General features: G+C 36.0%; 1 protein-coding gene and 1 long non-coding RNA gene across 2 annotated transcripts; one reads left to right on the top strand and one right to left on the bottom strand.

Annotated features, from left to right (window-relative positions):
* Window positions 1-1396: 1396 nt before the first annotated feature.
* Window positions 1397-24269, top strand: LOC126972417 (U3 small nucleolar RNA-associated protein 25 homolog). Its single transcript, XM_050819135.1, has 8 exons — window positions 1397-1950; window positions 2346-2939; window positions 8071-8313; window positions 10190-10464; window positions 11476-11631; window positions 19226-19421; window positions 23422-23598; window positions 24083-24269. The coding sequence occupies exons 1-8, from the start codon at window positions 1540-1542 to the stop codon at window positions 24248-24250; spliced, it is 2220 nt and encodes a 739-aa protein (XP_050675092.1). The 5' UTR covers window positions 1397-1539; the 3' UTR covers window positions 24251-24269.
* LOC126972418 (uncharacterized) lies at window positions 14085-16267 on the bottom strand. Its single transcript, XR_007731136.1, has 3 exons — window positions 15244-16267; window positions 14444-14599; window positions 14085-14325 (listed from the first exon to the last, which is right to left on the bottom strand). It is a non-coding gene; the product is annotated as an uncharacterized LOC126972418 (long non-coding RNA).
* Window positions 24270-24772: the final 503 nt, after the last annotated feature.

The raw sequence follows: 24772 nt of genomic DNA, 5'->3' as shown, positions 1-24772 counted from the left end.
TTACTCCTAAGCATTCGGTAAACATAGGTAGGTTGTCCGCGGCCTCTGTGGGCATGTACACTGAGACCACTATGATACTGCGACGCGCGAGTTCTAAGCGGACTGCTGCCACACGTGGGTTACCACAGTCGATATGGTTGACTGTAGGGAAAATATCATTCTCCCTTTTCGACCCTTGAGAACACCACTCGTCGTATCGACCGCGGACACACCATACGCTCCAAACTTGTCATCAATAGTGTTCAGGAAGTCAAGATCATCAGGTAGGAGCCAGTGCTCCTGTATCGCGATAACCTGATATTCACTACATAAATCACGAATATGCTGGCAGGAACGTTTGACCGATCGGCAATTGAATGAGATCATTTTTACACTAGTCATTTTTGTTTACGGCTGTATTCTCAACGCCTATCAGTGGAGAGGGCTGATTAGCGGAACAAACGATCGAGTGGTAATAGCGTTTAGGTCTAAATTGGAATAGCCTGAACTCTATACCTACTGGCCAAATATCAGCTGACAATAAGGTATTTTCTTCCGACTTATTTACTGTGATTTTGAACGATGAGAAGTCAGACTTTTTGAATTGAATCAACTTTTTAAATCTTACAGGCTCAACGTTGTTTTCTAGTAGAAAATCAGTAATATTATTGTCGGTGGTTTGGGAATCGAACCTGGACGCGTAGATGTATGACAGTCGTGGCGCCACCTTAATATTGCTCGATGCTAAAACTGCTGTCCCAACTCTTTTTATAGATCCCTGCGATATAGTAAGTGTCTTGTTCTTAGGTTTATTTTTCCTGTGTCTTTTCTTTTTAATAACGGTCTTGAAACCGCCTTCTGTGTCAAAAAAGCTCGCAAGGCTTTCGGAGTTGGGGCTACTAGTAATAAGAGTAACTTGCCTTTTATCCTTTTGTTTACCACCCTTGTGTAGCGTAGCAGAGGCGGCGGCCGTGGAGTTTTGGCGGACACGCCCTTCGCGAGCGCTATGATGTGGCGGTGACGGCGGTGACAGCGGGGCGGGGTAGCAGCTTGACGGAGGGGCGGGGCAGCGGGCGTTGTAACTCCGACCGGTTTCGATATCTCCGGCGGCGGCCTCGTAGATAATTTTTCGTCTACCCTCAACTTCTGGTTTTCGTTTAGATTATACGATTGAAATTGGGTTTTTAAATAACATAAAAGCACTACTTTTTTAATACAAAAAAACCATGTAAGTAAACCAAAGGAGCATGAATAAATCACGAAAGGTATTTTATTTTATTTGTAAGTGTAAATTTTACAGACTATAATTAATATATTCTTTGGCGTTTGGCCGTGACTACTGACAGGTACTGACTGAACATAGTGGTTAATTTCTCTTCGGTACTGACTACTGAGTAATGTATTTTTAATCTTTATTTCAATCTTCATTACCTAGTACCTACAAGAACATGCTGTTATTTGTTTTAGTTATTTAATTTTGAATATTCAACTTGTTGTAAAAGCACTCTAGTACATAAATGGTTATTTAAATTGAAGAAATAAGTTATTTGAGCTGAGAACATGAAATCCACCAGTAAAAGGAGAAAGGGAGCGTTCAAAAGTAATTTCAAAAAACGAAAACCAAAAGAAATTGAAAAAGTAAACAAAAAGGCTCTGTTTAATAGGTATAAGGATAAACAAAAAGTTCAAGAATTATCCTCAAAAAGAAAGCAATTAGACGAAAAGTTAAAACTTCAACAAGAAACATATTCTGAAAGTGAACAAGAAGAAGACACATTTGAACAGTTGATTTCGTGTTTTGCAAACAAAAAAAATAATGTAGCATCAGACAGTGATGAAGATGAGTCACCAACCGCTAGTGATCTGGAGGGTGATGTACCAATGAAGTCTCCAGTTTGCAAAAATAATTTAATAAATTACAGTACCGACCAAGAGAGTGATGATGAAGTTGAGGTGTCAGAGAACATGCAGGTACCTATTTTATTGCAATCTAATTGTAATCTCATAAATGTTTTTAAGTAAAATATCATGTCTGCAAATAATATATAATAATGGATATATTGGAAACAAAGTTTCATAAATTTTTCTTGAAAACATTTTTAAAATAGTTTTAACATTCTGAAGAAATTGAAATTGTATCTACCTATCAAGTAACTAGTGAGTAAGACACTACAAGATTATGTTTTCTTTGAGGTTTTTATTTTATGGGAGTCAGCTACAGAATGAGTGGTTAACTTATTTTGAGCAGCATTATCTGCTCAAAGTAGGCTCACATATATTAATATTTAATAATAATCGACCCCTGTTCCAAAACATGGGAGATATTATGTATAGATAATATATAAATATTATTATTGTTATTATAGGTCATCGCAAATGATAAGGAGAGTGAGGATGATCCTTTTACTAAACACCTTCAATATGATATATCTGATGAATTGCTGGTATCTCTTACAAATACACCGACAACCGAAGAGCAAATAAGTAAAGTATGGCCTGTACTTGGCAAATATACTGTCACTATACCACAACCTCTGGCCACGATACGTACGAAGACTAAACCAAAAGTGTCAATAGTTGAAGACACTATCACAGCACCTATTGGTAATGCGCCCCAAATGTGTAGCCAAGTCAATTTTGATAAGCTTTTCATTAAATCACAGATAAGTGGTAACATTGTCTCAGCAAACAAAACCAATTTAATAAAGAGAGACTTAGAACTGAGTGAAGTATTGACCCCGTTGCAGAGGGAACTATTTGCTATAATGAATAACTATCAGGACTTGTACTACCCATGCAGATCATTCACAAATGCGGATGAAATTCGTTTTACATATTGCTTACATGTTGCAAATCATATGTTAAAGACGAGGATTAAAATATTACACCATAACGCCAAGCTGACAAAGAAGTCTGACGTCCCTGATGAATACAGAGATCAAGGTTTAGTAAGACCCAAGGTAATACTACTACTAACCTAGAAGTTTATTATTTTTCTTGTATATTAATAGCTTAGATCAGAGGTTCTCAACCTTTTAGTAACCACATACCACTTGAAATTTTCAGAGATTTGATACCTTATATTTATATATATTTTTATTAATTTATTTATATATAATATATAGTTATATATAATTTAAATTTGGTCAGGTTTAGGAAAATAAAAATGCACTCTACAACTGTATGTATGTATTTACAAAATAAAATGTATCATACATTAAAAACAATCTTGAATTAGTTAATTGAACACAGTCATTTAAATATAAACAGATCCTAATGAGCTTGTTGTTGTTTGTTCTTGATCAAATTTTCAATATCTGGGTCGATTGAACTTAACTTTATTCTCAAGTCCTCTTCAACACTAATGCGGTTTCGGTATTTATTTTTGATGAACAGCAGCTCTGAAAAGCCCGATTCACATAAGTACAAGGTTACGAATGGAATTAAAAAGATTATCGCTTGTTCGAACACTGATGGATATTCAGTTTTTGTCCCCATCCAAAATTCTATTAAAGATTTTTCTTTAAATGCATCTTTCATTGAGCTGTCACTTATAAGGTCGATGAAACACTCTTTTGAGTGACTAGGACCACTAGGAAATTTCCCTGAAAATGGATTTCTAATCCACTCATATTTAGAAAAATCTTGATTAAAATATTTATCAAAACTCGTTTGAAGGGCTTCCATATGACTAGTGATATCATCAGTCACTTCTTGCTTCAGAGAAATATCATTTTTCTTCCAAAAATGCAGCAAGAGTAGGGAATGCAGAGAAATTCTTGTCCTGTGCTTGAGAGCGAAACAGAACCAACTTTTTCTTGAAGGATGATATTTTATCGTTGGTAGTGAACACTGTTGTACTTGGCCCTTGAAGGTTAATTTAATTTATTTCCCATGTTCAAGGTATTAAGCCTATCAAAAATATCAGCCAAATACGCCAATCGTGATAGCCATTCTTCATCATTGAATAAGTGTTTCATGTCATGATTTTGTTCACTTAAAAACCTAAAGACTTCTGACCTCAGTTCAAATAGACGAGTTAGGGTCTTGCCTCGTGACAACCATCTTACCTCGGTATGTAGGAGGAGATTTTGATATTTTGCACCCATATCTTCACACATTAAAGAGAAAAGCCGTGAATTAAGAGCCCTGGCCTTAATAAAATTAATGACCTTTACGCTATCCATTAAAACAGACTTAAGGTTGGCAGGCATAACCTTAGATGCCAAAGCTTCTCGGTGAATAACGCAGTGAGTACTTTGGCATTCTGGAGCAACTTTTTTTATTCTTGCTCCTAATCCACTTAAATGACCCGACATAGCTTTTGCTCCGTCCGTGCACAAACCAACACATTTAGACCATGATATTCTCGCTTTTATAATGTACTCATTTATTTATTTATTTATTTATTTATTTATTTATTGACACACCAACAGCATTACATACAAAACATTAAAAATAATTATGGTCTTATAGGTTTATAATCTGGTATGAATGCCAGTTACTGGTGCATACACCACTCTCATTGTAAGATATTAATTTAAATACAAAATACAGTTCGACCTACAGATTTAACAAGGATTTTAAGCAGATTACTAACAATAATATAAAACGAAGAAATAGTTTGTATGAATATCAACTAACATATTATTATTATTTACAGACAGAAATGTGCGGTTAGTTTTTTTTTCAGAATTGTCACTGTGTCATGAAAAATATCAAAATCTTTTATGGACGCGGAAAATCGATTGTACTCAGAACACATTCTTGATAATGGAGAATGTTTAAGGGCATTTGTCCTACTTACTGGTTCCACAAGTATGTTAGTAATCGGATTTCGTGGATATCTGTGCGGGAATTTGAAAGTTATTTTATCCAACAATTCACTGCACGCTGTCTGTCCTGATAACAGCTTTTTGAGGAATGTTAGATCCAGTATTATGCGGCGATTGTAGAGTGACAACATTTTAAAGTGTTTCAGCCGCTGGTCGTAGGTGGCCTTATGAAAGATGCCGGAACTATGATATGCCAAGTATCTAGTAAAGGATCTTTGTAGTCTCTCTAAACGTTGAGAAGGTGCTGCGTATTGGGGACTCCACACAACTGATGCAAATTCTAATTTGCTGCGAACCAGTGAGTTATAAAGAATTTTTTTGGTTTGAGGAGAAACAAATCCTTTTGTGTTTCTTTTAAGGAAACCTAACATCCTGGCTGCTTGTTTTACTGTCATATCCATGTGTACTTTGAATTTCAATTGTGAGTCCATTGTCACGCCCAAATCTCGAATCTCAGTTACCTCTTGTAACTTTTCGGACTGTAAATTATACGATGATGGAAATTGTATTTTTTTCTTTGTGTACTTAATGTGATAAGATTTCTTTGTGTTAATAACCATACTATTTAATTTACACCACATATTTATTGCATCAAGATCAGCTTGGATGAGCTCCACATCATTATTCGAACTAACAGTTTTAAATATTTTTAAGTCATCGGCAAAAAGTGAGTATTTACAGTGATGTATAGAAGAGGTAATATCATTTATAAACACCAAGAAGAGAACAGGGCCCAGGTGGGATCCTTGTGGTACTCCTGAACACGCAACATACTCATGTGATATATGACCGTTTAGCACCACAAACTGAAGTCTTTTTGCTAGGTATGACTTAAACCATTCTAGCAAGGTCCCGCCCACACCAGACCTTCTCAATTTATCTACAAGAAGCGAGTGACACACCTTATCGAAAGCGTTCGAAAAATCCATGTACACGCAGTCTACTTGCTGACGACTATCTATTTCATTACTGAGATGGGACATAAACGACACCAAGTTCGTTGTGACAGAACGTCCTTTTCGAAACCCATGTTGACAATCTGATATCAGGCTTTACAAGTGGCGCGTGACAATTGGGCAAACAAGGGATTCAAACAGTTTAGGTATACAGGAAAGTATGGATATAGGACGGTAGTTTTTGACGTCTGTATTGTCACCTTTTTTGTACACTGGAACAATCTTAGCTTTTTTCCACAATTCAGGAAATACCCCGTCATGTAAAGACTTGTTGAAAAGGAGGGACAGTGGCAGAGCAAGAGTAGGGCCGCAGCGCTTTACAAATACGGGAGGGATCTCATCTGGGCCGGCACCTTTGAAACCGTCTAGATTTTTAATATAACATTAAATATGTCCTCAGCTTTAGTGTTTGATTCAAGAGGTTTGCAGAATAAAAATTCTTCCTTTACTTCACTTTGATAATCAAAACGTATAAATACAAGAAGCTGCGCCATATTTGTTATGTCTGTGCTCTCGTCTACTTGCAGTGCAAAATATTTACATTCGCGCACTTGAAGTAAAAGCTGTTCTTCAATACTCGAGGACATCTCCACAATTCGCTTCTTTACTGTGTCATTCGACAACGGAATTTTCTCGATCTCCTTTGCTGCGTTTTCGCCTAATACTGTCTCGACCATATCCTTAGCGACCGGAAGTAAAAGTGTCTCGCCAATTGTATGAGGCTTCCCTTCTTTAGCTATTCTATAACTGACAAGGTACGATGCTTTGACTAGTTTTTTGTCTATATTTACAAATTTTGCCATGCACTGATTTTCTCTCTTACACAATTCAGATTTTCTTTGAAAAAATTCAATAGGTTTGTCAACCAAATCGGGATGCTTAGTAGTCTGGTGCCGCTTTAGTAAGGAAGGCTTCATGCTCTGATTTGAAAGTGTTTCTGAGCATACAACACATTGTGGAATAGGATTATCGTTATTTTCTGTGCCAGGTTTTACTATAAATACTAACTGTAAATAAGTTGCATCGTACTTACGATTTGGCTGAGGTTTAATCTTCTTTTGACTGTCCTTAGAGGTGGAGGGGTTAGTCAAATATCGCTTCATTATGTCCACTAAAAACTAATGCTTAATCACCCTTATTACGTGTACAAGATGGTTTATTTGCCTACGCAGTTATGAACGAGTGAATTCCCAAACACATTTCGATCCGTTACGATTCAAGGCCACCAATATTCGACGTCATAGCTTTACGGACAAAGCACTTATGTGTCCACTTGTTCCCGGCCGGCGCAGCGAGCAGTCGTTATCAAGACTTTACACGAAGATCGTTCTTTGTGGAGATTTAAGCTTTATTTTATAATGAACATATACTATTCATTACAAAAACATAAAAGGAAATAAATAAAACAAGTAATTAACAATAATTACAATATTTATTTTAAAATATACCTATTTTTACACTTTTTTTCGAATGAAAAGTCTGTGTGAAATAAAAAAGAAAGACAATATGAATAATTTATACATGGTCTTATAGCTTGTTTCAATAGCTTTCAGTGACAGTCACTCAAATCACCCTAGTTATAAGCATTTTATAACTACACGTAAAATAATATACACGGGGAAAATGCCGCGAAATTGCCGGAAGCTTGCCGATCTACAGTGTACAGCGAGATCCGGAGCGCGCCGATCCGGAAAGGTTAACGAGGAAATGTTGCATCGTAACTGTGAATTAATGTTATTCGCATTCAAGAGTTTTTATTGTTATTATTAATATATGATTGCGTACCACCTGAAATGTCCCCGCGTACCACCGGTGGTACGCGTACCACCGGTTGAGAAACTATGGCTTAGATCATTTATTAGTTTAGATAAACTGTGACAGCTGTGCAACAGCATAAAAATTTAGTAATAATCTGTTATCCTCTATTTCGAACATACTAACACAAAGTCACATACATATCGCAAGTGTAAGATGTAGCTTGTCATGTACACTAAAGTATTAAACCTGGCCTGTTTTTATCAGTTGTTTCTTGTCCAACAGCAAGAGGCTCTACTGAGATGTATAAATTATCTAAGATTAATGTTTTGCTTTATAGAAAGAGCCCTATAAACAAATGCTGGGAGAGTTTCTTGCGCCGCTTCTTCTCTCTCAGAGCGCCATTTGTTTCCGAAGCGGTAGTAGTATCTAGTAAATTAGAAATGACATCAAAAAGAATTCTATAGGAATCAATTTTGAGAAAATAAATGCCTTTTATGCCTTTAATTATTTTAAGTTATAAACACAAACTTTGATATTTTAAGGTGTTAATATTAGTGCCATTCAGAGATGCTGCATATAGAGTTGTAAAAACACTAATAGATATTGTAGTACCTAAGGAGGCCGGCCAAGTTGTAAATAAGAAACGGTTTGAGGATGACTTCACTGGTGGTGAGCTCATAATGCCAAGCAAGAATCCCAAGCCAGAAGATTATGAACTTCTCTTCAGCGGGAACACTGAAGATACATTTAGATTAGGCTTGACAATTACAAAGAAAACACTAAAGGTAACTATTATTTACTTGAATGTTTCAAATTTATGTTTGCTGACAGCATCTGAAGGGGTGTCAAATTACATATGGACCATGGAATGTGCCACGGGGTGATCCACTCACTGTCACACCCTAACAATACTCTATCTTCAAAGACCTTATCAAACACATTGCCTCTTTTATTGGTACCATGTCCATTGATAGCAGTTGTCGCTAATCACACATCAACAAAAAATGTATCACACGGCCGTTTTGCCCCTCAAATAATAATCAACACAAGTTATATTCAATTCTGAAAAATAATGTAAATAAAAAGTGGGTTGTTAATTGCATAGGAATATATTTACTAAAAATTTAGATGTGAATGAATGAATGTGATGAATGAAATGTAGAATTCTATTCAAATTGCAACTACCTTTTGCACAACTTTAATCTGTCTGCAAACAAATCTATGGATTTACGTAGTTTCCATGGGAAATTTTAGTCACTGTTTGTTCTAGATATTTCTAAAGTGCCACGATTTCGCTGTGTCGATAGGCGCAAGCCATGTGTTCTAAAACTGACCATAATTAGTTGTCTAAGTGATTCAGATCTGGGCTAGAACAGGGCCAGTCTTCAGTGCTGACTTTCAGCATGACAGCTTGGGTATTATGTGCTTTGTGATCAATCAATCAATCAACCGATCAATCTTGAAAAACCCAAAAATTCTGAGAGGCACTACAATGGCGGTCGTCACCTTGAGACATAAGATGCTAAGTCTCATTTGCCCAGTTATTTCACTAGCTACGGCGCCCTTCAGATAGAAACAGTAATGTTTACACATTACTGCTTCACGGCAGAAATAGGCACCGTTGTGGTAACCCATAATGTAGCCGTAACAGCCATATTACGATCTAGGGAGACTGTCTCTTGATACAGTTTGGCTTAAGTCTTACTTCTTATTTACTTCAGGCACCATGATAAACACCCTCCACCAAATCATGACTGACCCAGGTCAGGTCACTTGTGAGTTAAAACTTTGCCATTTTGCTTGTTGACAATTCTCTTCAATTGTGTAAATATTTTTACAAATTATAACGACCGACGAATACACACTTCAGGTCTTCTATAAATTAAAAAGTCCATACGCGAACGTTTTTTTTAGCAAAAGAATTTTCATCTCTCATGATAGAAATTTTCTTCATATAGGACTTCAGCGAATTCTGAATTTAACAGCTAAAATTAAAGTAATTGTTAAATAACAGTTATTTTTGTTTGTTGCATACAGTTGTATCCTACTTACTCGCGGTCGCGCGCTACACCTGCACGATGCAACGCTAGTAGGGAAGATGTTCTACTTACTCGCCGCCGCACGCTACCTGTATCTCACTCTCTCTCAATCGGTCTCGCCTCTTCTTGGACAATAATGTCCCACGTTTTCTTTCTTCACTTTATTGCGTTTCATCCTTAAAATTTTTATCCTCATGCGCTCAATTCAAATTCAAATATTTTTATTCAAAATAGGATGTGACATCACTTATTGAAAGTCAAAAACTACCACCCATTCCAACACGATGCCTCAGACCTGAGAAGAATGGGCGCAACAAACTCACCGACGTTTATTTTTCATCGAAAAAATATGTTTACAAAGTAATATTGTACAATTAAACTTATCATTTAATAGCCTGAGGGTGGTCACTCCATTCCCAATCTGTGGTATCATTAAGAAAGTCATTTATGTTATACTAATCTTTACCACACAAATGTTTTTTTACAATTCTTATGAATAACATAATACTTTAGTGATGAAGTTTCACTTCAAAAGTAAACAACAAAAAGTAAAATTTTAATAATCTTTTTACATCAACACACACTATTACACTAAACTCTCCATTTTTGTTCTTTCTTTCAGTTGTACACAGACTTTTATTCATCAGATATATTGATAGCATCACCTCTGGGTCTGAGAATGATTGTTGGCGCAGAGGGAGAAGAAGACAGGGACTATGACTTTTTGGCTTCCATCGAGTTGCTGATACTGGATCAAGCCGATGTATTTCTGATGCAAAATTGGGATCACTTATTGCATATATTGGATCATTTTCATTTGCAACCAAAAAAGACGCATGGCACTGACTTTTCTAGAGTTCGGACATGGGCTGCTAATGGTTGGTCCAAGTACTATAGGTAAGAATTTATTTAGATATAATAATACTCGTAAGTAGTAGGAATTTTGAAAGCCTCCATTTGCCACTGTCCTTTAAGACTATATCTCTGGCTTTTCTACTGGCATCAAACCTTAAATTTGAGCTCTCATATTATATCTCTTATCACCTTGGTCAACCATTCGCAATATTATAAATAGGGAATGTGTATCTTCATCTTTATTAGATAGTTGACATCACTATAATAAAAGAAAAAAAAAAACATTACAAAAATAATAATATGGAAACATGAAACAGTTGCTGTAAGTCGCTCTGGGCGCACATGTACTATGACGTCATAGTTCAAGATATGCTGGCATATTTTTATGACAAATTTTCTGTAACCAAAAGGCTTAAGTTTCCAAAGATTTTAATATATATCTAAATTTAAAAAATAATATTTTTTGCATAATGAATATCAAAAATATTGATGTTAGCAGAATTGTGTCTGTTTACAATATAATATGAAAACAGTTCATATTTAATATTATATAAGTATTATTTAGTTAGTGACGATACAATTTAGTAATATATGTCAAATTCAAATATTTTTATTCAAAATAGGATGTGGCATCACTTATTGAAAGTCAAAAACTACAACCCATTCCAAAATGAATGCCTCAGACCTGAGAAGAATGGGCGCAATAAACTCAGCGGGTTTTTTTTTCATCGAAAAAATATTTTTACATAGTAATATTCTACAATTAAACTTATAATTTAATAGCCTGAATAGGGTGATCACTCTATTCACAATCTGTCGTTTAATTAAGAAAGTAATTTATGTTATAGTAACCTTTACCACACAAGCGTTTTTTAACAATTCTTTTGTATAACGTAATACTTTTGTTTTGAACATTTTCTGGGATCTTGTTGTAAAAGCATATACATCGCCCCATAAAAGACTTACTAACTTGACTTAGATGAGTAGTAGGCATTTTAAGTTTATATCTGTACTTTAGACAATTGTTTTATAATGAATGTATTATTTTTTCAGACAGACTCTATTGTTCTCCTCAATTTCATTGCCTGAAATAAGATTTATAATTAATAAGAAATGTCAAAATTATGCGGGAAAAGTGATAGTTGATAATCATTGTGAAACTGGGAGTATACAACAAGTTATATTGCAAGTGCCACAGTTATTTCACAGGTAATATATTATAACAGATTATTTGTGTGTAAGTCATATATTTTTGTAGCACATAAGATATTGAGTCCAAAAACTAATGTAGTAATATGCTCTTAGATTATTTATACGTCTAGATAGACGGAGGGCTGTGATAACGTCGAACAAAATTGAGGTTGACATACAAATCGCGAGTGTAAGATTTTCGATTTTTTTTTTAGAATTTCATCCTATTGGTAAGTCTTCTTTTCTTCACTTTTCTATGATATGATGGACCCCCCGTATGATTCTGGGGGGACAGCCCCTGATATAGGTCATGTAGTGACAATTTCTCATAATGACGAAGGTAGCACGATGGATACAGATGGTTCTGTGTCTCAGACATCTAGTGGCCGTAAAAGAGTGTCAGCTCGACCCAGAATATGCAGACACTGTAATAAAAGACGACGAAAACACCGTGGTGATAAGAAAGATATTAAGGAAAGTGATTGCAAATGTGTAGACATTAGTGATAAACAAATTCTTTCCAAAGTTGATTCCTGCAATAATTCTTCTATAGTAGTAGAGAACATACAAAAAAATAACACAGACACTCCACAACAGCCACAGCCCCCTGTTGCAAGGCTGTTATATAACTCATTAGATGCTGCTCCTTTTGTTGTACACATTCAGAAACAGTATTCATCTCCCGATGATAATGTTACTTTACATCCAGTTACATTTGGTCGTTTTCTCAAAATAAATTCTATTAAAAATATTGTGAATGGAAGTTTAAAAAGGATAGGCCGGAATAGGTTATCTATTTCTTTTTCTAAGTACCAAGATGCAAATGACTTTGTTGAAAACAAAAATTTAGAAAATGAAAAATATAAGGCTTTTATTCCATCATTTTCTGTGAGTAGAATAGGAATAGTCAGAGGAGTACCAGCTGAGTGGTCTGAAGAGGAAATAAAAGATAATGTTTCTGTTCCTATTGGCTGTGGCCCAATCATAAAAATTAGGAGAATAAAACGAAAGATGATGATTGATGGACAAAACCATCTTAAATGTACTGAGTCTGTGGTATTTACTTTTGATGGACAGTTTTTGCCTAAACGAGTATATATGTGCTACACTTCTCTTACTGTAGACTTGTATATATATCCTACTATTCAATGCTACAATTGTTGTCGGTTTGGTCATGTGAAATCTCAATGCAGATCTAAACCAAGATGTTTTAGATGTGGTCAAGGACATAGTGGTGATAACTGCTCTGTTCAAGATGATTTTATATCTTGTTGTTTATGTAAAGGTTCCCATATTGCAACTGATAAAAAAATTTTTAGAATATGAAAGACAAAGAGCTATAAAGGAATCAATGGCTAAAAACTGTATTTCCTATTCAGAAGCTTCAAAGATACATCCAACTGTCTCTCGAATTTCATATGCAGATACATTACTCTCATCACCTAACATCACTCCTAATACTTTTCCAACCCAGCATCAACATTCAACACATAAAGCTATAAACAATACTTCATATAAAAAAACTGTTTTTGTTAAACCAAAGCCTCCACCTACACTTAGCAAAGGATATGACAAATCTGCTCACCAAGAAATTTTAAGGGATTTTAATATTCCCCAACCCTCTAATGGATGTGCATTAATTAACAAAGTAAATGAAAATCCTTTGGAATCCTCAGTAATTGATTTAATTATTTCTCTTATAAAATCTCTTAGTCAATCGAATGAATTTTCACCGTCCAACGCTGCCTTATTAGTTTCTGCAATTACTCAAATTTATAAACCAAATAATGGACAAAGTTCTTCAATGGAATTGTCAAAGCATCACTCCTAAAAAAAGTGATCTTATTTATTTATTAAATAAATATAAACCTTATATCTGTGCTCTTCAAGAGACATGGTTGAAACCAGGATCTTTATTTAAGATTCGAGGTTATTCATGTCTCAGAGAAGATCGTGTGGATGGGCATGGCGGAGTAGCCATGCTTGTGAAACACCCTCTTTCCTTTTCTCTCTTCTCTATTCCTTCTCACAGTAATGATTTTTCTATTATTGCTGCTTTAGTTGAAAATATCTGTTATGTATCTATTTATATACCTCATCCTTCTTCTGCAATCTTAAATGAAATTAAAGATATTATTTCCATTCTTCCGAAGCCTTTTATGATCCTTGGTGATTTTAACTGTCGCCATGAATCCTGGGGTTACTTATCTTCTAATAGTTATGGTAACACATTAATAGATATATTTGATTCAGTGAATTTGTGTATATTAAATGATGGTCGTCCTACACGACGTTCTCATCCTGACGAGGGCCCAAGTGCTCCAGATTTAACAGTCACTACACCTAATCTTGCTTCTTCTTTGTCCTGGGATCCATTACGATCTACTTTTGGTAGTGATCACTTCCCACTATTATTATCATTTCCAACCTGCAATAATAACAATAAAGTATTACATAAAACTTATTCTCGTTTAAAATATAAGCTTAATGATGTTGATTGGGATTTATATAAAGATCTAATAAAAAACAAAATTATTACACTTCCAAAAATTAATCCAGGTACAGAATCTCAGTGTGCAGATTCTTTAGCAAGAATCTTTATTGAGGTTGCCAATGAGATATTTCCAAGTAAAAATAGCTCTTTGGGTTTTATTCCTTCTCCTCCTTGGTGGGATAACGAATGTACTGAGGCAGTAAAGAGAAGAAAATATGCTGAAATTACATACTGATGAGAATTTTGAAATTCTTACAAAGAGTATGTCAGAAACTTCAAAATTTCTAAAGAAAAATAAATTTGATGGCTGGAAAAATGTCTGCTATTCAATATCACCTGATGTCAAACCATCTCTTGTATGGCAAAATATAAGAAGGTTTAGATCTGCATACAAAGATTCATCTCCAAAATCAATCCCTTTTCATTTAGTTAATAGCTTTTTAGATAAATTGGCTCCACCTTTCGTTCCTGAAGACTTAATAATTGGTTACCCTGTAATAAATATAAATAATGATAACTGTTTTGGTTTAAACTCAAAGTATATTTTCTCTCACTGAACTAAAAGGTGTATTGTCTCATGTTAAGGATTCTGCTCCTGGACTGGACGGTATTCCGTATTCCTTTATCTCTCATTTAGATGATGATGCTTTATTTTATTATTTATCTCTTATAAATTCCATAGTGACATCTGGTAACATCCCCTCCACGTGGAAACGTCAAGAAATAATTCCCGTACTGAAACCTAATAGGTGTTCTGCAGACCATTCTGCCTATCGCCCAATCGCACTTTCTTCTGTTTTGATGAAAATTACAGAACATCTTATAAAAAATCGTTTAGAATGGTTTGTTGAGCATAACGGTCTATTATTTGAATCCCAATTCGGTTTCAGACGTGGGAAAAGTACTATTGATAGCTTAAGTATATTCATTTCTGATATTCAATTATCATTTTCAAATAATAAATCAGTAATAGCTGCGTTCTTAGATATAAATTGTGCCTATGATAATGTCGTAATAAGTATTTTAAAGAGTAAGCTTTTACAACTTAATATACCTCTGCTATTAACAAATTTTATCATAAACATGCTTTCCGAAAGATACATAATCCTGAAACTAGATGACAGGAAGTCAATTACTCGACTTGTTTCAAAGGGCCTCCCCCAGGGATCAGTACTTAGCCCAATATTGTATAATATTTATACACACGATTTAAAATCATCACTTAATTGTGTAAATGTTCTTCAGTATGCTGATGATCTATTAATTTACTGTCGTGATATTTCTATTGAAAAAGCTAGTTCTTCTATAACACAACCGCTGATAAATTTAAAAACTTGGTTGGACTTAAATGGCCTTGATCTATCACCTGAAAAAAGTACAATAGTTTTATTCACGAGATCAAGAACTCCTCCTCCTATTTCTATATTTTATGAGGGTTATCAGATTCCAGTTAAAGATAATGTTAAGTTTTTGGGAATTGTCTTAGATTCGAAACTAACTGGTATCCCACATTGTGATTACCTAAATGCTAAATGTGAGCGTACTCTTAATATTTTAAGATGTCTGTCAGGTGTTTGGTGGGGTGCGCACCCTTTTTGCATGAAATTGTTATATAATGCTCTTATAAGAAGTATATTAGATTATGGTACATTCTTGCTGGAGCCTGGTAGTGTTAAGGCATTTAAAAAACTAGATCTCATACAGTCCAAAGCTTTACGAGTAGTTTCTGGTGCTATGCGGTCAAGTCCTATCAATGCTCTTCAAGTAGAATGTGGTGATCCTCCACTACATCTACGTCGTCAATATTTAGCAGACAAATTTATATTCCGATCTTTTCAGTTTCTTAACCACTCTCTTTATAACAAACTTCAGAAACTTTCTCATTATATAGATTCATCTGCATATTGGTCAAATAAAAAACCACCTTGTCTAATCAATAGTTTTAAGAAATTTATCAACATAAAAGCTCCTATTCATCGATCCATTAATTATCCTCTTTTCAGTACTAGCTTTGAAGCATTAATGTTGCTTCCAGAAATTAATTTTAACTCAGATTTAAATAAGCACGATATTAGTACAAATTTTTCGTTTAATCTTCTTAAAAATACTGTTTGGGTTGATTACCATCATATTTACACAGACGCGTCTAAACATTCCTCCTCGGATACCGTTGGTGTAGGTGTCTATCACGCTCAATTTAAAATATCACAGAAAATTAAACTACCTCCGGAAACATCGGTGTTTACTGGGGAATGTTATGGTATTTTTAAGGCTATTGAATATATTATTCTATTTAAACTTCCAAAAACAATAATTTTCTCTGATTCAAAAAGTGCCTTACAGTCTCTCAATAGGTTCCCATTTAAATCAAAAAACATTTCTTCTGTTGTCATAGAATTAAGAAATCTATTAAATAAATGCAATCACTTTGGTCTTTCTGTGTTGTTTGTATGGATCCCCAGCCATAGCGACATTCCTGGTAATATAAAAGCAGACCAACTAGTTAATGAAGCCGTGGTTGATGGCGACATTTTCCCTTATAAAGTTTTTTGCCAGGATCTAGGTGCTCTTCCTATAGTTCACCTTCAGGATTGTTGGAATAGGCTTTGGACTGAAACTGGTCAATCAAAAGGCAGGAAATATTTTAACCTTCAGCCACTTATTTCATTTAAACCATGGTTTTTCCGTGCCAAATGCAATAAGTTAGTATGTTCTTCTATCATAAGAATGCGTTTGGGTCATGTTTGCACTCCTGTTCATCTTAACAGATTAGGCATTGTATCTACTGACATGTGTGAATGTGAATCCGATAAATGTGATCTAGATCACATTTTCTTTTCATGTTCTCTATACGACCGCTCCTCATTCCTGAATGATCTAATATCTCTTAATGTTCCTTTTCCTACCTGTATATCCTGTCTAATTATGTATCCATGTAAATTTTATAAAATATTGTCATCTTTCATTCTTCAGAATCATATTAAAGTTTAAATATTTGTAATGTTGTGTAAGTAGCAAGTATATATGTATATTTATGAAATTTTTAATATCCGTTTCAATCCTCTTTCTACTTATCTGATCCTTTCCCGTGTTCCGTATCCTTTTTTAACTTAGTTTCCCAATCTTTTAATTTACGTTATTGGCAAAAAGTAAACGCTATTGCCAAAAGAAGAAAAAAAAAAAAAAAAAAAAAAAAACTTGGCCTGTTTTCATCCGTTGTCAGTTGCAGTTCATAATGATTAACGGCCGTTCCCAATATTCAGTCTATCTCCGGCTGTGGCCTACTTGAGATAAAAATCGTAACTATCGTTGACTTTTCTGTCCCAATAAACGTATCGACGGTAACTCACCTTATCCGTACACGCTGTCTGTCAATGGGAAGACATATAGCTTACCAGCGATAGAAGTATGTATGTAAATTGCAATTTGCAATTCATGCGTCCCAATTTAAGGCGATAAGATTGACTTATCGGGTATATTGGGACAGCTTCAGATTATTGACAGCTGAAGTACTGACAGTAGAAGGTAGTAATTTATCTCTATCTGTAGATATTATATTGGGAACAGCCGTTATTTGGTAGATACATTATAATATTATGTATTTACATTTTTTTTTATGTGTGTGTTATGACCATTTGCTTTGAAGCAGAAAGATTTAAAGGCTATTTTTGTGTAATTCGACGGCTATTGTGCGTGACTGGAAGAACCTTCTAAAGCCTTCCCATTAAGAGGCATTTATTTTGTCAAAATTGATGCCTTTAGAATTCTTTTTGATGTCATTTCTAATATGCTAGATACTACTACCGCTTTGGAATCAAATGGCGCTCTGAAAGAGAAGAAGCGGCGCAAGAAACTCTCCCAGCATTTTTTTTGCGCTCTTTTTAATGAAGTTATAAGGTTGATTGGGCTTCGGTCGTCCATGCTAATCCAGCACGTGTTTTTTTTCTATGGCAAAAGAAGGACAATCGAGCTTTCGGGTCACCTGGTGTTAACTTGTTGGTGATCACACCGCCGCCGACAGTCTCTTGCAACACCAGAGGAATCACAGGAGCGTTGCCGGCCTTTAGTGTGTGTGCTTTTCTAACGATAGCTTCTATATAGTTATATATTATTTGTTGGAAATTCGAAAAGTAGTCAGTAAAAAGAGAGCACCCGCCAAAAGTATTCTTATCCAAGCATATAATAAATTTGTTTGAATGTCTTTGTCACTAAAATTAAAATTACATGCTTTCAAATATAAATAATATTCTAACCAATTTGTTAAAAGCCATTTTATTACCATTGTATGACTAGGATATTTATACGAGGACGGCACTGAAAATTTCGGGAATCAAGGAAGTGACACAACATTACTATTTAAAAATGTATTTATTGCTTTTCGAAGTATTTTCCGCGAAATTTGACACATTTTTCCATACGATGGAACCAATCATTGAAGCAACCATTCCATTCGGAAGTTGGGGTCTCCAAAATGGCCGTTTTGTAGGCGCCCACAGCTTCTCAGGTGATGAAAATCTCGGACCACGCAATTTATTCTTTATTTTAGGCAAGATTATTTGTATTTGACTCATGCCAATGTCTAAAGTTGCCTGAATTTCGCGGTATGTCACATGTCGATCATCCTCAATCAGCTTACGCACAGCATCAACGTTTTCTTTCCTGACTGCAGTTTTTGGACGACCTTGACGGGGATCATCACTGAGCTTGACACGTCCACGTTGAAATTCAGCAAACCAGCGATAAATTGTGGTTTTGGATGGGGCTTCATCACCAAATGCAGAAATCCTCCGGTCAAAACACTGTTTTGTGTTAAGCCACTTCGAAAGTCATAATAAATCATCACTCTAGAATTTTCTCGAGTCAATTCCATTTTCTCAACGACTAAACAAGTTTGAAAAGACCATGTGACAAGACCGAAAATCTTTTTTTAAATAAATAAATGGTGTTCGATTTTTAAAACCAAGGAGTTTTCAATTAAAAAGATTTTAATATGACAGGAACAGTGGAAATATTCCATTCCAGATACTTTTAGTGCAGCCCTCGTATACAAAGGATGAACGGAATTGGTCAAACCAAGTTTGTCTAGCATCATAATAATATGATCTTTTATTTTCTTAGATTCACTGCAACCAGCCCTTTATCATCCGTAGATGCAAGATTTGAATATTTTATCAAAGAAATCTTATCCAAACAGCGAGATCCACTGATGAACCACACTTTGATATATGTACCCAGCTATTTTGACTTTGTGCGCCTGAGGAATTATTTTAAGAAAGAAGATATAAGCTTTGTACAAATATGTGAATATTCGAAGGTAATTTAGGTATTTATATATAGTTTCCTTTTTTTATGGAATGGGTCACCTAATTTTAAGTGATCACTGCTGCACACATTCACCTGTACCATTAATAAGGAATTACGGGAGTGTTGCCTGTATTTTAAAATATTAAATGAATTTGTTGTTAATGTACAAAGCGCAGGTCCGACCACACATGGAGTATTGCTGTCATCTCTGGTCTGGCGCACTGCAGTATCAGCTCGATCCATTTGACCGCGTGCAACGCAGAGCAGCTCGAATTGTCGGGGACCTAGTACTCTGTGAACGGCTGGATCACTTGGCGTTGCGTAGAGAAGTCGCTTCATTGTGTGTCTTCTACCGCATTTGTCACGGGGAGTGTTCCGAAGAGCTGTTTAACCTGATTCCTGCCGCCGAATTCCACCTTCGCACGACACGCCACCAGTTAGGATATCATCCCCACCATCTGGATGTGTGGCGGTCCTCCACAGTGCGGCTTACAAGGAGCTTTCTTCCACGTACTACAAAGCTATGGAATGAACTTCCTTGTGCGGTGTTTCCGGGACGATATGACATGGGTACCTTCGAAAAAAGCGCGTACACCTTCCTTAAAGGCCGGCAACGCTCCTGTGATTCCTCTGGTGTTAGAAGAGAATGTGGGCGGCGGTGATCACTTAACAACAGGTGACCCGTACCCTCGTTTGTCCTCCTATTCCATAAAAAAATATATATTTTTAAAAATTTTGCTCAATTTCAAATTTTTTTAAACTTTGAAATTAATGTTTGAACTTCTATGGAGAACTAGCTGACCTGGCAAACGTTGTTTTGCCATATAAATTATATATGTAAACCTTCCTTGAACTACAACGAATCTATTTCAGAAGATTTCATTGAGATTGGTCGAATAGTTTAGGAGTTATTAGGGAACATACAAACATACATTCTCTTTTATGTGTATATAGATTGTACTGTTACAAATAATAAATTAAAAATATAATTCTCGTCATTGATTTTTAAAGTCGTTACTGGAAGGAAATTTTCACCTTCAGACTTGCATAATGGTGACTTATGGGTGATCACTTGTCTGCATAATTGATAACTTTCACAAGCTAGGTTATGCTAAGTGATAAAGACAGTGTTCTGAGGGGCTGTTTATCTGTGTGGCCTGATGCCGAATCGCCTGCTGCCGAAGTCAACCACCACACAAAACAAACTTTTTTTTTATGGAAAAGGAGGACAAATCATCGTACGGGTCACCTGGTGTTAAGTGATCACCGCCGCCCACATTCTCTTGCAACACCAGAGGAATCACAGCAGCGTTGACGGCCTTTAAGGAAGGTGTACGCGCTTTTTTTGAATGTCGTATCGTCCCGGAAAAACCGGAAGTTCATTCCACAGCTTTGTAGTACGTGGAAAAAAGCTCCTTGAAAACTGCACTGTGGAAGACCGCCACACATCCAAATGGTGGGGATAATATCCTAACTTGTGGCGTGTCGTGCGAATGTGGAATCCGGTGGCAGGAATCAGGTGAAACAGCTCTTTGGAACACTCCCCGTGATAAATACGATAGAAGACACACAATGAAGCGCTGTCTCTACGCAACGCCAAGTGATCCAGCGGTTCACAGACAGCTGCACAGAGCACTGGGTCCCCGACGATTCGAGCTGCGCTGCGTTGCACGCGGTCAAATGGATCGAGCTGATACTGGGGTGCGCTAGACTAGAGATGACTGAAAAATTGCTCTCACTATCTGATTATGAGGCGTTCCTCCCCTATTCGGTTTTCAAAAGAAATTTTCTTCAACATACAAACTGCGCAAAAAGGTTCATTGAGCTCTGTTATCAGTTCAATATAACACCTTCAAAAAAATCAATAACACCAATTTAGGTCCCGGCCACCTGTAATTCCTGAGTGGGCGGCGGTGATCACTAACATACGCTCAATCTATACATATAAATAAAATTGAAGTGTCTGTTTGTAATATTGAAATAACCGTTTTTTACTACATGTATATGAATACATATACGGTACATACACCGAATAACATTTTTTACAATTTTTATCTATCTGTCTGTTTGTTCCGGCTAATCTCTGAAATGGCTGGACCGATTTTCACGGGACTTTTATTGGCAGGTAGCTGATGTAATAAGGAGTAACTTAGGCTACGTTTATTTTAGAAAAATTCTTTTATTATAGAAAAATAAAGTAATGTTGCAATGTCCAAGAAACGGTTGTCTAACTCTAAAAATAATTTATATGGCAAAACAACGTTTGCCGGGTCAGCTAGTTACAAATATTTTTATTCAATATAGGAGATGAAATTAATTATTGAACTTCAAGAACCCATCCGAAAATGTATGCCTCAGATCCGAGAAGAACAGACGTAAGAAAATCAGCGGTCTACGTTTTATATTATCGGATGACCCATATAGCCGTATGGTTAGTGACCCTGACTACTAAGCTAGAGTTCCCGGGTTCGAATCCCGGTAGGTGCAATCATTTATATGATGAATATAAATGTTTATTTCCGAGTCATGGATGTTTATATGTATTTATGTATGTTTAAGTAAGTATATTGTATTAAATATATCGTTGTCTTGTACCCATAGTACAGGCTATGCCTAGTTTGGGGCAGGATGATTTGTGTAAGAGTGTGTCAATATTATTATTATAAAAATTTCTTTACAATTTAATTTATAAATAACCTGACGGCAGTTGCTCGAGTCCCAATCTGTGTAATCATTAAGAAAGTCACTTATACATTCATTACATATACAGTAGCCTTTATTTACCACATAAATGTCTTTCAAATCAAACCAATCAAATCAAAATCACTATATTCATGTGGGTCACGGAAATGACACTTATGAATGTCAAAATTTTTTCTTTTTGGTTGCGCCATGCGGTTGGAATTTTAAGTGGACTGTAATTATAAAGGCACTCAGGTGAACAGAACAGGAATCATTGGAATAAAGGGAATATCCGGTACTCAACTCTTCTGCAAGATCCTGGGTTCTTCTATCCTCGCCTGAGTGTGCTGGCAAACCACAATATATATTTCGCGGGACACTTACGAAGAAGTCACTACGATCTCACGGTGGCAAATCAACAGGAATACTAGAATTTCCTGGATTTATAATTAAATGTTGCGGTGCTCAACCTTCGCGTGCGGTTACTTGACGGAATGTGTGTTACGCCATACGACCATAGATGTCGCGGCTCGCGGTTAATTCTTAACTTGTACCAGCTAAGTTGCTAGGATAAAGGTGTTAAGGGGTTAGGGAATGGGTTGTGTATTAATAAGGGAACTTTCCACTTTTCTTTTTACATTTATCTAATTTATTTATTTTACACACATACTTGTCAGCGAGACAGCGTTTTATCGATGGCCCGATGATAGAAACAATAGCCGCTAGATGTCGTTATTTAAAGGGCGTCAAATGCTGTTTCCTTTTTTTGAGTGAGGTCTGTGTTCAGTGCTCCACGATAAGGCATTTGACGTTTCATTCACGATAAGGCATTTGACGTTTCATTTGAGTTTCTTGCTTCTTCTTCTCATTAGCTCAACCCTTTACGAAGTAGCGGTAGATTCAATAAGATTGTTTTTTTGACATTCATAAGTGTCATTTTCGTGACCTACTTGAATAAACTGATTTTGATTTGATTTGACAGTGACAGGGTGAAGACGTCTATAAAACACGACGTCTATAAACTGTTGACGAGTTAGTACATTACTCTGCCCGATTTCTGTTCAATATTAGTCGTTGTGTTATTTGAAATTTATTCTTAGGAGCTTTGCAAATTGATCTATGTCATTTAAGAGTTAATTATTTAGATGCTATAGATAGATAGCTCGCGCGAATGACCCCGCCTCTACATACTTTTAAACCTTGTCCCAACCCCAAAGAGAAACCTTGCGCGTACAATGACACCGCTGCCGTTGGTATACATTCCTATATTTATATATTATATCCGAATATTTATTACTAATTCTCAATATATTTTTTTTTGTTTACAGGACGGTAAGATAGCCCGAGCGAGGGACATGTTCTTTCACACTGAAGCACATTTCCTCTTGTACTCAGAAAGAGTCCACTTCTTCCGCCGCTTTCGTATCAAGGGTATAAGACACTTGATATTCTATCAGCCGCCTACGTATCCTCATTTCTATTCTGAAATGTGTAATCTGATGCAGGTTTGTACGACACTCTATATTTTTAAATCACTTTCTTTATTACCTTTTATTACCTATTATAATTAATGACAATATACCAGCTTATATAGACAAGAAAGCAATACAGCGAGATAGAAGAAAATTTTCTGTGAGTAACAATGTTTTTTTAATGACAATAAGGGACGAGACGAGCAGGACGTTCAGCTAATGGTAATTGATACGCCTTACCCATTACAATGCAGTGCCGCTCAGGATTCTTGAATCATAAGATGTCAAGTCTCATTTGCCCAATAATTTAACTAGCAACAGTATTGTTACACATTATTGCTTGGTGCCCAAAAATCTAGTCGGCATCCTGTGCAAAAGAGCCTCCCACTGGCATGTCGAACCCATAAGATTTTCCCCTAATAAAAGTGCCCAACGCGGCTGAAGGAGTTTTTGAAGATTTGGGGTGGTGGTGCTTGTAAAGGATGTCAGTTGCTTGACAGATGTTATTTGTTGACAGGAGAGCAACCAGAACAAGTATGGCGGCAGCTCGTGCAACATGAGTGTATCGACGTTGTACAGTAAATACGACTTGCAGCGGACTAGCGCGGTACTGGGCGCAGAAAGACTTGCACGCGTCGCCGCGTCTGACAAGGCCGTACATATGTTCGTGACTGGAGACAAATAAATATACCTTTTTATGTCAATGCTTTATCGTTTCATTTATGTTAAGGGATTCTAGTCCTCAGGGTATTTGCCCCCAATCGTTGCACTAAAACTCAAATTGGTCTTACATAAATAACTAATAAGTATACTTACGTACTTTAAATTAATAACTTCCACGATCCAAATTATTGAAGCTCTGGCTTAAAGAGGAAAAAGTAGGTAGTAGTATCCACTGCTACCTTATTTCATAAAAAAAAATGGGAATTAGTGAGTTAACGAGCAGTTATATTATGATCTCAGCCGAGACGACTCACATAACGATCTATAACAAGCAGTGACTTACTAAGTTAGGTAAGGGCTGCCATACATACTACGGTCCATCGGAAAGGTCCACCTGCGCAGGTAGACCGGAATGTGTGTTGACCTGTGCAGTTTTTTGATCCTGCGCAGGCGACCGGTGCAAGATTGAAAATCAATTCTTATAAATGCCACTGGACAGGCTGTTCCATATGTTTGATAGCAGATTTTTTGTGCCTATTTGAAG

The sequence above is a fragment of the Leptidea sinapis genome, chromosome 26, assembly GCF_905404315.1.
Source record: "Leptidea sinapis chromosome 26, ilLepSina1.1, whole genome shotgun sequence".
Lineage (NCBI taxonomy): Eukaryota > Metazoa > Arthropoda > Insecta > Lepidoptera > Pieridae > Leptidea > Leptidea sinapis.
The sequence above is the reverse complement of the archived record's forward strand: the minus strand, read 5'-3'. Positions and strand labels throughout refer to the sequence as shown.

What these genes read in the sequence shown, in the direction of transcription:
- LOC126972417 (XM_050819135.1), top strand. Translation starts at nt 1,540, where the DNA reads ATGAAATCCACCAGTAAAAGGAGAAAGGGAGCGTTCAAAAGTAATTTC. An exon ending in TTACAAAGAAAACACTAAAG is followed by an intron (nt 8,314 to 10,189) that starts GTAACTATTATT and finishes TCTTTCTTTCAG; the next exon opens with TTGTACACAGACTTTTATTC. An exon ending in AAATATGTGAATATTCGAAG is followed by an intron (nt 19,422 to 23,421) that starts GTAATTTAGGTA and finishes TTTTGTTTACAG; the next exon opens with GACGGTAAGATAGCCCGAGC.